Source organism: Arvicola amphibius, chromosome 2, assembly GCF_903992535.2.
Source record: "Arvicola amphibius chromosome 2, mArvAmp1.2, whole genome shotgun sequence".
In the NCBI taxonomy this organism is placed as follows: domain Eukaryota; kingdom Metazoa; phylum Chordata; class Mammalia; order Rodentia; family Cricetidae; genus Arvicola; species Arvicola amphibius.
The window spans coordinates 275,855-288,886 of NC_052048.2; the positions used below are offsets into that span (position 1 = coordinate 275,855).

Consider the following 13,032-nt stretch of genomic DNA (forward strand, 5'->3'; position numbering starts at 1 on the left):
GGGGGAATGTGCACATACAAGGAAGAAAGAAGACTTCCCAATGTCACTCCACAAGGAGATAGCACATAGACCTCAGTTCCTTTCATGGTAGCCATGGAAAAGATCAGAACAGCCTTTGAATATCAACTATGTAACTTTTAGGGGTAAGAAGGGCATGAGATATTTCAGGAAAAATACTGGTAGAGCCAGTTGGTCCTTGTATGAATATATGGATTTGAAAATCAAGATTGTATAGGGGTGGGATAGGATTTTCTCTGCATTATGACCACTTAAGGCAAAATTATAATTGCTCAAAACATTAATATGAGATGTTATACTGTCAGCATATGAGTTCACTACTATGGTGAATGACCTACAAACTTCAAAACTTATTCAAAACTTCAAAGAAAATTAATTTTTGTGGTTTATAATTGTGATGATTAATTTGAAATATTCCATAATAGTAGCAATTTATATATTATAAGATATATAATTTTATCATTCACTTTCATATTGTAAAGTATAGTAACACTATCACTAAATGGTCATGTAATTTTTTTTGAATTTCTGATGTAACTATGAAAATGCTTTGTATTTGAGGTCTTCATGTTAATAGTGCTTCATTCATGTGATGTAATAGTCAGTTGTAATTTTGTTATCTACAATTATCCCTGTTAGGAGCATTTTAGATAATTCTGTGTTCTGACTTGAAACTAGATCATTACTGATTTTACTTTTAGGATATACATTGAAAACTGAGTTTTCTAGTACAAAGATAAACAGACTTGTGGTTTTCAAACACCTCTGATGCTGACGTATTTTCTAAATGTATTGCTGGAATAACCTGATTTCATTATAATTAATATAACTTTTATTTTTTCTTCTTTTATTTCTTTTATTTTTATTTTTATTATTAATACTATTATTACAAATTTTCACCTCCTCCCCTCCTCCCACATCCCTTCTCCTCCCACCATTCCCCCTTCCCCACCCTCTCCATCCCAAAGAGCAGTCAGGTTTCCCTGCCCTGTGGTAAGTCCAAGGTCCTCCCCCTCCATCCAGGTCTAGGAAGGTGAGGATCCAAACAGACTAGGCTCCCACAAAGCCAGTACATGCAGTAGAATCAAAACGCAGTACCTTTGTCCTTGACTTCTAGTCAGCCCTCAATGTAAGCCACAGTCAGAGAGTCTGGTTTGATCACATGTTCCATCAGACCCAGTCCAGCTGGCTTTGGTGAGTTCCTATTAGATCCGCCCCACCGTCACAGTGGGTGGGCACAGCCTTCACGGACCTGACTTCCTTGCTCATGTTCTCTCTTTCTGCTCCTCATTTGGACCTTGGGAGCTCAGTCCAGTGCTCCAATGTGGGTCTCTGTCTCTATCTCCATCCAACACCAGATGAAGGTTCTATGGTGGTATACAAGGTATTCATCAGAGTGGCTATTGTATAGGGCCAGTTCAGGTGCCCTCTCTTCAGCTGCTCAGGGAATAAGCTGGGGCCATCTCCTTGGACACCTGAAAACCCCTCTAGAGTCCAGTATCTTGCCAACCCTCAAATGGCTCCCTTAATTAAGATATGTACGTCCCTACTTCCATATCCACTCTTCCTCCATCCCAACTGTCCCATTCCCCCAAGCTCTCCCCATCCTCCCCTTCTCACTTTTCTCTCCCCATCTCCTCTTACCCCCATACCACTCCCACCCCCAAACTCTCAATTTTTGCCTGGCAATCTTGTCTACTTCCAATATCCAGGAGGATAACTACATGGTGTTTTTTTGGGGGGGGGTCACTTTCTATTTAGCTTCTCTAGGATCATGAATTATAGACTCAATGTCCTTCATTTATGGCTAGATTCCACTAATGAGTGAGTATATACCATATTAATCTTTTAGGGTCTGGGTTACCTCACTCAGGATGGTGTTTTCTATTTCCATCCATTTGCATGCAAAATTCAAGATGTCGTTGTTTTTTACTGCTGAGTAGTACTCTAATGTGTATATACTCCACACTTTCTTTATCCATTCTTCCATTGAGGGGCATCTAGGTTGTTTCCAGCTTCTGGCTATTACAAATAATGCTGCTATGAACATAGTTGAACAAATGCTTTTGTAGTATGATAGGGCATCTCTTGGGTATATTCCCAGGTGTGGTATTGCTGGATCCTGGAGTAGGTTGATCCTGAATTTCTTGAGAAACCGCCACACTGATTTCCTAAGTGGTTGCACAAGTTTGCATTCCCACCAGCAATGGATCAGTGTTCCCCTTACTTGACATCCTCTCCAGCAAAGGCTATTATTGGTGTTTTTGACGTTAGCTATTCTGACAGGTGTAAGATGGTATCTCAAAGTTGTTTTGATTTGCATTTCCCTGATAGCTAAGGAGGTTGAACACGACCTTAAGTGTCTTTTGGCCATTTGAACTTTTTCAGTCAAGAATTCTCTTTTCAGATCAGTACCCCATTTTTTAATTGTGTTAATTAGCATTTTGAAGTCTAGTTTCTTGAGTTCTTTATATATTTTGGAGATTAGACCTTTGTCTGTTGTGGGTTGGTGAAGATCTTCTCCCAATCAGTAGGTTGTTTTTTTGTCTTAAAGACAGTGTCCTTTTCTTTACGGAAGCTTCTCAGTTTTAGGAGGTCCCATTTATTCAATGTTGCCCTTATTGTCTGTGCTACATGGGTTCTACATAGGAAGTGGTCTCCTGTGCCCATGTATTGTAGAGTACTTCCCACTTTCTCCTCTATCAGGTTCAGTGTGTTCAGATTAATATTGAGTCTGTTTAATATTTAATTAATATTTAATTAATTAAATTAATTAAAACAGATTAATATTTAATCTGTTTGGACTTGAGTTTTGTGCATGGTGATAGATATGGATCTATTTTCATTCTTCTACAGGTTAACAAACAGTTCTGCCAGCACCATATGTTTAAGATGCTTTCTTTCTTCCATTGTATACTTTTAGCTCCTTTGTCAAAAATCAGGCGTTCATAGGTTTGAGGGTTAATATACAGGTCTTTTATTCGATTCCATTGGTCGACTTCTCTGTTTTTATACCACCCCTGACTTCAAACTCTATTACAGAGCTACAGTAATGAATACAGCTTAATATAATTTTTAAAATTTTGAAGACATTTGTCTTTTGAGTGATTCAGTTTTCATGTTACCATGTCTTTAAAATAATCTTGAAATAAATACTCATAGGTAGTCTGAAGAATATCTTGATACAAAATTGTGAATTGTCTAGGTATAATTACAGAATGTTTTAATTCCAGCTTTTGATTATAGAGGAGAAAGGATCAGGAGTTTAAGGTCATCCTAAACTATATGGTGAGTTTGAACCCAGCTTTGACTACTTAGGTCTTGTCAATTTCCCACCAATGTAAACAACTATCAAATCATTTTTTCATGGACAGATATCATGCAGTCTGCTATTTTTTCTATGATAAATAACATATTTCACTGAGTTGGATTTTGTTGTTGTGGTTGTTTTTAAGGAGTGATCAATTTTCCTTCTACTTACCATAATAGGCTAATTTTAATATACTTTTAGTTTTTCTATATATTTAAACATTGATACTTGTATTCAATTGAAAATGATCATGTCTGCCATTAATCCACTCTCCAAATCTTCCCAAGTCAAATGAAACACACCTCGTACAACATTATGATTCTCTCTCTCTCTCTCTCTCTCTCTCTCTCTCTCTCTCTCTCTCTCTCTCTCTCTCTCTCTCTGTCTGTCTCTCTTGATAACTCACTGAATTCAGGTAGCGTTGTCCATATGCACATGGGTGTGGTCCTAGACAGTGGATCTTGGAAACCATACCAGTGACCATAACCTCAGCAAAGAATGGTTATACACTGAGGCAGCAAACTCCACCGCAGTAGGTACAAGGGAGCTACTGCTGAAGGAATAGGCTGAAGCCCAGTATATCTACGGTTCCAGACTCATGTCTGGAACCTCCAAGGGAGTAGATCTCAGCCAGAGACCTCTGCAGGACTGGCCAAAAGCCAGGAACCTTAGCAGCAGCAGGCCCAGGCCAGAGACATCTACAGAAACAGGCCAGAGACAGCAACCTCCGCCGGAGCAGACCTGAGGCAACAACCTCCACAGGAGAAAGGGCAAGGGAGACACCGCTGAGGGAGCAGACTTGAACCAGAGACCTCTGCAGTGCCAGACCTCCTTAGCCTTATTCCTCCAAGGAAAGGTGAGTATGCTATCTGAATAGTGAACCTTTTCACCATTTTACCTTGTTGATTCTCAGTAGAGATCATGGATGGTTTTTCTTAAAATCCAAATTTAATATCTTATTTCTTTGAACTTAAAATTTTGTTAAAACTTTTGTATATGTTGCATATTTTGACTAGGAGACTAAGTCTTGCCCAGTCTCGTTTTTTTATTCCTTTCAGTCACTAAGACAACAGCATCATTTTTATAAGCTCTGGACACACAGAAAATTGATGACTTAAATTAATATTCGAATCATGTTAATGGCAGTTATTCTTGTATAAAACTTTCTGAGTTACGAAGAACAGATTACTTGATATGAAATCTAGCTGTAAAACAAAACTTAAAATGTTGTCATGATTTTTTTTTGGTTTTTTAAGACAGGGTTTCCCTGTAGTTTCTAGAGCCTGTCCTGGAACTAGCTCTTGTAGACCAGGCTGGTCTCGAACTCAGAGATCCGCCTGCCTCTGCCTCGCGAGTGCTGGGATTAAAGGCGTGCGCCACCACCGCCCGGCGTTCTCATGATTTTAAAAGTACATTTTCCTCTTCTTTTGGTAGATGGAGCTTCAAATCACTACTGCAGATGACTCATCATAGCCTCGTGCAATGCAGATAACAAACACAATTTATAATATTTAGTCTATGGTTTATTATTAAAGTATGGTTTCCAATTGAATTTTAGTATTTTATTACAAAAAAATTAGAAATTGACGAAAGTTGAAAATTCAAAATGGAATTCTCTATCACAATGGTTTTATTCAAAATTATTAAAATTATTGAAAATTATTTATTCAAAATTATTAAGACCATTTTAAATTATTCAATGGTTTCTACCTCAATTTTATGTTATAGCAAAACTTTTTTTAAAAAAATACCTGTCCACATCGTTGTTTGGAGTAGTAATAAAATCAATCAAGATAATTTTACACAAAGATGCAACATATTGTTGAAGCTTTAGTCTAAATTTTTAAGATTTATTTTTCTTGTAATTGCAGATTTCATATATTTTTCTTTAAAAGTCCTCTATAAAATCATGCAAAACCAGAGCTTTGTCACTGAATTTATACTCCTGGGGCTTTCACAGAACCCCCACATTGAGAAAATATTATTTCTTATATTTTTATTGGTCTATCTTGCAACTGTTTTGGGTAACATGATGATTGTGGTGACCATTATCTTCAGTCCTGCACTGCAGAGCTCCCCTATGTACTTCTTCTTGGCATTCCTATCTTTTCTGGATATATGTGTTTCTTCTGTTGTCACACCAAAGATGATTGCAGATTTGGTTTATGAGAAGAAGACGATCTCCTTTGAATGTTGCATGACACAGGTCTTTGCTTCACACTTTTTTGCTGCAGTGGAGGTGATCATCCTGGCAGCCATGGCCTATGACCGCTATGTGGCCATTTGCAAGCCATTACACTACTCTTCCATTATGAACAGGAGACTCTGTGGCACTCTTATAGGGGTGGCCTGGAAAGGAGGATTCATACATTCTACCATACAAATTGTCTTCACTTTGCAATTGCCCTTCTGTGGACCCAATGTCATTGATCATTTCATATGTGACTTGTTTCCATTGCTGAAGCTTGCTTGCACCGACACACACATTTTTGTCATTTTGGTGTTTGCTAACAGTGGCTCTATCTGCATCATTATATTCTTGCTTTTGCTTGTTTCTTATGGTGTCATTTTGTTTTCTTTGAGAGGTCACAGTTCTGAAGGGCGAAGTAAGGCTCTGTCCACCTGTGGATCCCATGTTGCTGTTGTAGTTTTTTTCTTTGTTCCTTGTATATTAATATATGCCCGACCTACATCTCCATTCCCCTTTGAGAAAAACGTGTTTGTCTTTACAGATGTCCTTACACCATTGTTCAATCCTATGGTATACACTTTCAGGAATAAAGAAATGATAAATGCCATAAAGAAAATGTGGAGGAGGATGGTAGTGGTTTCTGGTAAACAATAAATTTTTGTATTTACAAGACCGAGGAGATGGCTCAATGGGTCCTTTGTTTGATTCCTTATTACTCATGCTCAAAGCCAGGTATGGTAGATAATCTTTTACCTACTGTTGCTGAATCAGAACCAGGCAGATGCTTGGGATGAACTGGGCAAGGAATCTTTGATTAACACAACTAGCTAAAGACCTAGTCCCAGACCTTTCCTTAAGAAAACAGGTAAAGAAATGGGAGCTCACCAAGGCCAGCTGGACTGGGACTGAAAAAGCATGGGATAAAACCGGACTCCCAGAACATGGCCGACAATGAGGGCTGCTGAGAAGCCAAGGACAATGGCACTGGGTTTTGATCCTACTGCATGTACTGGCTTTGCAGGGGCCTAGCCTGTTTGGATGCTCACCTTCCTAGACCTGGATGGAGGGGGGAGAACCGTGGACTTCCCGCAGGGCTGGGAACCCTTACTGCTCTACGAACTGGAGAGGGAGGCAGAGGGGAGTAGGGGAAAAGGGTGGGAAATGGGAGGCGGGGAGGAGGCAGGGAGGAGGCAGAAATTTTTAATAAAAAATCATAAAGACAATATTTAAATCAAAAAAGAATGATAAAAAGGATCTTTTAACACCTCCCGAAGGCTTCTCAGGCATGTGAATTTGACCTACATTTTCTACATGTTCTCACATACATTCACCCAATAAACATACAAAAACAAATCAAATAATTGTATTTAGCTAGCTTCATGTAAAGAAAAGATAAAATACACATACACTTATAAAAGCTCTTCATAATTACACTTATTTAAACAGAACACTATTCTATAGAGAATGCATTAACACTGTATATGAGAAATACTTTCAGAAGATCATAATTTTTCTATGCATTGAACACTCATATTGTCATATATAATTTAAAGTCAGTTTAAATAAACATATACATTTTAAATAGAGCATTCAGGAATGATGCTGTAAAGTTTCACAAAAATTTTATAGTTCCCATGTTGAATTTATTTTATGCACTCACCTACCAAAACAACAAAAAAATCCATGACAGAATAAGAACTAATAGAAAGAAAATCAAACTAAATTGAACTCTATATTCTTAAAAATCTAAGGAACCATGGAAAGAGACTAAGATATTAAAATACCTATGAAAAATTGGTCTTGAAATTAGGACAAACAAGCTGAACATATTACAGAATATAGATTTCTTTGTGACACTAATATTATATTAACTAGAATTATACAGAGAGAAACATAATTAGAAACCTTATGTTATTTTTTCAAATTTAATATATGAAGATAAGATTTATTTTTCAGATGGAATTTCACTATATATTACTGGCTGGCTATGGAGACCCAACTGGTGTCAAAATCTCAGGGATCTGCCCAGCTATGCTTTTGAAGTGCAATGATTAAACTCATGCACAAACAAATTTATAGGAGAAAGAATTTTAAATCATAAAGGATTTGTGAGATGTTGAAACTGTTCTACGAAGGATAACTGACATCAAACACTATTGCATATATTCCCTTTTTGTAAATAGTTCTCTTTTCTTAATTCTATCTTTTGATAATTAAATTTTTGAATAATTTTAGTATTTTTTCTTGCATTCACTTTCCTAAGGCATTTTCACAAATTGTTGTTAGCTTATATACTGATTCTAATAGAAATAATTTTCAATTAAACAAAGCTGGTAGAAAATGCCAACAATGGTTTAAAAAGGCAGTCATGGATACAAAAATGTTAGTCTCTGATAGCTGGCCATTACTGAATAAGTGTTATCTGATATGAGATATAACTCATGTCATGCATTGCCCACTGAAACCATCATGAACATATTTTGCCTCCATCTTTCTTTTGAGAATCTCATGAAACCAAACCTGTCTTGGTAAGTTCAAAATCTTATATCGAATTGCATTACCATTCAAAACTATTATTGAAATCTCTCAACCTTATACACTTTATGCCTCTTTAGTTTCTTTTATGTGTCTGGTAAACAAGAAAAGCTCTACCTATCAAATCTTAATTTCCCTCAGAGATCCAAAAGGGAAATAATTTTATCTAAGTAAGCAGGAAGTATGAACAAGCAACTTCCAAAATATGTGAGAAATGACAGAAAGAGGTGATTCACTGGTCAGTCACCCAGGTTTCTCATGCAACACTGGACATACATCTTTGGCTTAAAGGCCAAGAATGTTGTGCAGACATTTTTATGTAGTAGGATTTTTGAAGTACTGTCCTGCCTTTTCTTGACAAGATTGCCAATCACTTTGTTTTGTGTCCTGCTTGTAAAATTAGCATATTGTCAGCAGTCAAGGCAAGAGCCATTTCCTGCCCAGTGGCTTATATTTGCCACATAGAAAGTACTCTCTATATGGAGTTTCCTTGATTCCCATCATCTTCTCTAACATAGATTGATGCTGCCAAAAGCAGAAATGCCTCATTGTCCTTAAAAAAATAAGTTATTTTATTAAAAAAAATTAAATGCAATATTCTGCACTTGCATGAAGGGTTTGAAGACATCCTGTGTACCTACAATATATCTGTTTGAACTAGAAAATATAACTAAAATGACTGCAAGTTTGATTATAAGAGGTGACTAACTACTAATCTGCATTTCTTATTATTCTAAATATTTGATAATAATAACTTGCAGGGGCTAAAATTTCAGTTACATTGTTAAATTAACTGTATGGGTACAATACCTTGAGCAAGATTGGAAACACATGTAGAATGTTTTAACAAAATTAATCTCTTTTTTATCAGTATACAAAATTTGCACACAATCTTTAAAAGTTCAATCCAGTGTAAAATATTTAAAACTAGTCATTGCTTTTTAAAAGAAGATCCAATAATCTTTTTTATCTTATTTATAACCTCCCTTTTTCCTTTTTCACAGTAAATTCAATAATCTACCTATCTATTTATCTATATCCCCCTTTTTTTTCTTTTCAAAATATGAACCTTAAATCTAATTTCCTTTGTTTGGCGTTTTCCTGACCTTTACCAATAACAACTTGTAACCAGTTCCCCTAAACAATAACAAATATCCATAACCCAATAAAAGACCAAAAAACAACCGACCCCACATCTTAGGAATGGGGGCATTGTTTTCTTAAATTTACTTCCTATTGTATAGGGGTCCTAAAAAGACAAATTTGGGTTAATTGTTAATTCATGGGATGATGGAGGAGTGTCTATGTGTTACTTTCATTATTAATAAAGAAACTGCCTTGGCCCTTTAAGAGACAGAAAATTAGGTAGGTGGAGTAGACAGAACAGAATTGTGGGAGAAAGGAAGCAGAGTTGGGGAGATGCTTCAGGCAGTCACCATATGCAGTCACCATGCCTCTCCTCTCTGAGATGGATGCAGGTTAAGATATCTCCTGGTAAGCCACCCCTCCTGGTGCTATATAGATTACTAAATATGGGTTAGTCAAAATGTGAGAGTTAGCCAATAAGAGGCTGAAACTAATGGGCCAGGCAGTGTTTAAAACAATTGTTTCCATGTAATTATTTTGGGTAAAGCTAGCTGGGTGGCAGGATGCAGCCCTGCTGCTCTATTCTACAATGGGAGAGGTAGCTGTATCATTTGTTGTCCAGTGTCTGCGTAATGGTAAAGTGCAGGGCTTGTCTCAAGTCCTAGCCAATTTGAAATTGTTCTGCACAGTTTTTAGTTCAAAGCCAATCTTTGGGTGCTATTTGTCAGTTTGGTTGTATCATCATAGCCCTTGTGGAATCACCATTATGGGGCCCCATCCTCTTTGGAAGACTTCAAAGATCACTGTTAGACATGATCATGGTTCATTGTAGAAAACTAATAGAGATTCAAACCAAGAATCTTGTACAGTGAGGTAGATGAAGCAGTTTTTTAAATTAGTATTCTATATGATCATTACTATCATGACAAGAAATTTAATATATATTATAAATTTTGAGATTTTTTTATACATTAAAATAAGATGTTAAAGAGTCAATTTAAACCAATGGATTATGAGGTTATTGGCAATACAATAGTCTCTTAATTTTGTTTTTTCTTCTGTCCCATATCAGATTGTTCTTCTGACATGAGACAGAGATTTTGCATTTTATTTAACAAGCATTCTTGTGTTTAGAAAGGGAGAGAGTCATACTCAAACTCCAAAGACAGCTTTAGCCTTTAATTGGACTTGGACTACAAAAAGACCATTTGTATTGCATATCGGTAGAGAAAAGCAAAATCAAACTTTTGGGAAGATTTATGAAACTTTGTGTAGTGTTAGCTTTGGGCTGGCCTGCTTTTCACCCTGCCCTGCTCCTGGCTGCCTGGCTAGCTTATGCCCCGAAATAACATCACACAAATTGTATTCTTTTAAATACTGCCTGGCCCATTATTTTCAGCCTCTTACTCACATCTTGATTAACCCATATCTAATAATCTGTGTAGCACCATGAAGTGGTGCCTTACCGTTTAGTTTCTAGCATACGTCCATCTTGGGCTGGAGCTTCATCGCGTCTGGCTTCTCTCTGAGGAGAGGCACAGCAGTCTGCCTAACTTAGGAGAGGCGTGGCATCTGACTGAGCCATCTACCTCACTTCCTTCTTCCTGTTCTGTCTACTCCACCCACCTAAGGGCTGGCCAATCAAATGGGCCAGGCAGTTTCTTTATTAGCCAATGGGAGTCCTCCATCAACTTTGTCTTCTTTGAATGTGATAACCAATAGATAAATTTACTCTTCTTTTCTTGGGACATTTTTTCTGGATGATTTGTCATTGTTCTTTACATGCCTCATTTGTCTAATGGTCTTCAGATTCCTTAGTTGAATGCCATTATTGTCCTGGAAAAACAGAAATTAAAACCCTTCACCAACACTAATTTCAGGGAGGTTCTTTTTTAGAAAGTGTTATCTGATCAAATGGAAAACATTTGTTAGTTTTATAGGCTAGTTTAGATTAAATGGCCATGCTGCTTGACAAATAATCATCTTTTCTAATTAAGAGGTCTGTCTTTTTCAATTCAAATCTTTATTAATTTTATGGTATCCATAGCTTTTATTGTCCTGTGAAAACAAGCAAAACCCCTTGCCCAAAATAACATATATGCTAGTTTCCATTCTGAGGCCATCACATATTTAAAATATACTGGCTTCTTTTTTGCATTTTTTATTAAAAATTTCCATCTCCTTCCCTCCTCCCACTCCCCTCCCCTGCACCCATACCCCCACTCCCTCCCTCTCCAGGCCAAAGAGCCCTCTACTGGCTTCTTTAATTCTGCATTTTTTTATTATCCAAGGTCTTTGGCAGTTGTCATTCATTTCTCATTAGCCTTTAGAAAATTGAAAGTCAATAAATTATGTGATCTATTTCTAGGGGGTCTTTATTACCACTTTCTGTTATTTTAACATAACCTTTAGGGTTCCATTTGATCTCTCTACAACTGCTTGCCCTGTAGGATTTTGTGATATACATGTAATATGCTTTATAGTATAATCAGCAAAATTCTGTTTCATTTTCTTAGAAATATATACTGAAACATTGTCAATCTTAATAATAATCTCAGGCTCTCTGTCCTTCAGTCAAGGTAGAATAGGCTCACATCTTTGTGAGTTTACACAATTCCTCCCTTTTAATTTTATTTAATAAATCCTTTGCTTCTGCTATAGGACAGATGACTATGTCTGTCTTGGGAGTCATTTTCCAGACTTACCCATAATTAGTACAAGCATTCCCTCAAGTATGTTCTGTCTTAGGTTACCTTGGAGTAAAAGACCTTCACTGTCTCTAAAGTCCAGTCTCTGTGAATAAATGGTTAAGGGAGGATTTATCTCTAGGTGCTGTGTACCTTTCAACCAATTTTCTGTCAAGAGATTGAATCATATGTAAGCAAATAATGCTTTATGATTCATATGATCCTGTGGCTACATTATTTCTTTTTTTTTTCTTCTTTTTTTTTTATTTTTTTTTTAAAAATTTCCATCTCCTTCCCTCCTCCTCCCCCCTCCCTCCCCTCCTCCTCCCCCTTCCTTCCCCTCCTTCTCCCCCTTCCCTCTCCCCTCCCCCTCCACCCATACCTCCCCTCCCTCCCTCTCAAGGCCAAGGAGCCATCAGGGTTCCCCACTCTATGCTAAGACCAAGGTCCTCCCAACTCCCCCCAGGTCCAGGAAGGTGATCGACCAAGCTGAGAAGGCTCCCACAGAGCCCGTCCATGAAGAACAATCAGAGCCCAGAGCCATTGTCCTTTGCTTCTCAGTCAGCCCCCGCTGTTGGCCACACTCAGAGAGACGGGATAATGACCTGAGGTGGGAAGCCTTATGTGGATTTATCATGTAAAAATTTTCTTAGACAAGCTCTAATCTTCTTCTAATAATGAACTATTAGAATAATGAACCTGTTAATGAAACATGAACAGGTCATTACCAGGAATCTAGCACAAACACACAATTTGTCAAATCACAATTCTCTTATATCTATTCTAATAAAAAGACAAAAAAGGTTTGGTGATGAGCTATAAGTCTTTTTTTCTCTCCATTAGTCCAACTGCATTGCTGCTTCTAAGTTTCAAAGATAAGTCTGACCTGTCTCACTCTCTGAGCATTGGCAGAAACTTTTAACATGTCTCTTTACCTTAGAGGGTAGATTTTCCGGAGGTCTCAGTTCTAAGGTCTTTTCTTTCAACAGCAGATTGATCACTATACTGGCAAAAATATGTTCTGTGCTTCAAGATACAGTATGGATAAACTGTCAAACATTTAGTCAATGTTCCTGGACCAGTTCCAATGTAACAATCCACTGTAAAAAAAAAAAGTCACACTGTTCTGGAGGATGAGTCAAAAACTCCAGTAGGAAATAGGAAACATACATTTTGGCAGCCTTCTATAAATGATCAAAAACCAA

At 37.2% G+C, this 13,032-nt stretch overlaps 1 protein-coding gene across 2 annotated transcripts; it reads left to right on the forward strand.

Annotated features, from left to right (window-relative positions):
- The first annotated feature begins 5,213 nt into the window (after nt 1–5,213).
- LOC119807056 (olfactory receptor 4C15-like) lies at nt 5,214–10,128 on the forward strand. 2 transcript variants are annotated; one of them, XM_038319200.1, is made up of 2 exons: nt 5,238–6,136; nt 10,122–10,128. In XM_038319200.1, the coding sequence occupies exons 1-2, from the start codon at nt 5,238–5,240 to the stop codon at nt 10,126–10,128; spliced, it is 906 nt and encodes a 301-aa protein (XP_038175128.1). The 2 variants fall into 2 exon arrangements, with proteins under 2 accessions (XP_038175129.1, XP_038175128.1); XM_038319201.1 differs by lacking the exon at nt 10,122–10,128 and having other exon boundaries at nt 5,214–6,173.
- The last annotated feature ends 2,904 nt before the right edge of the window (nt 10,129–13,032 follow it).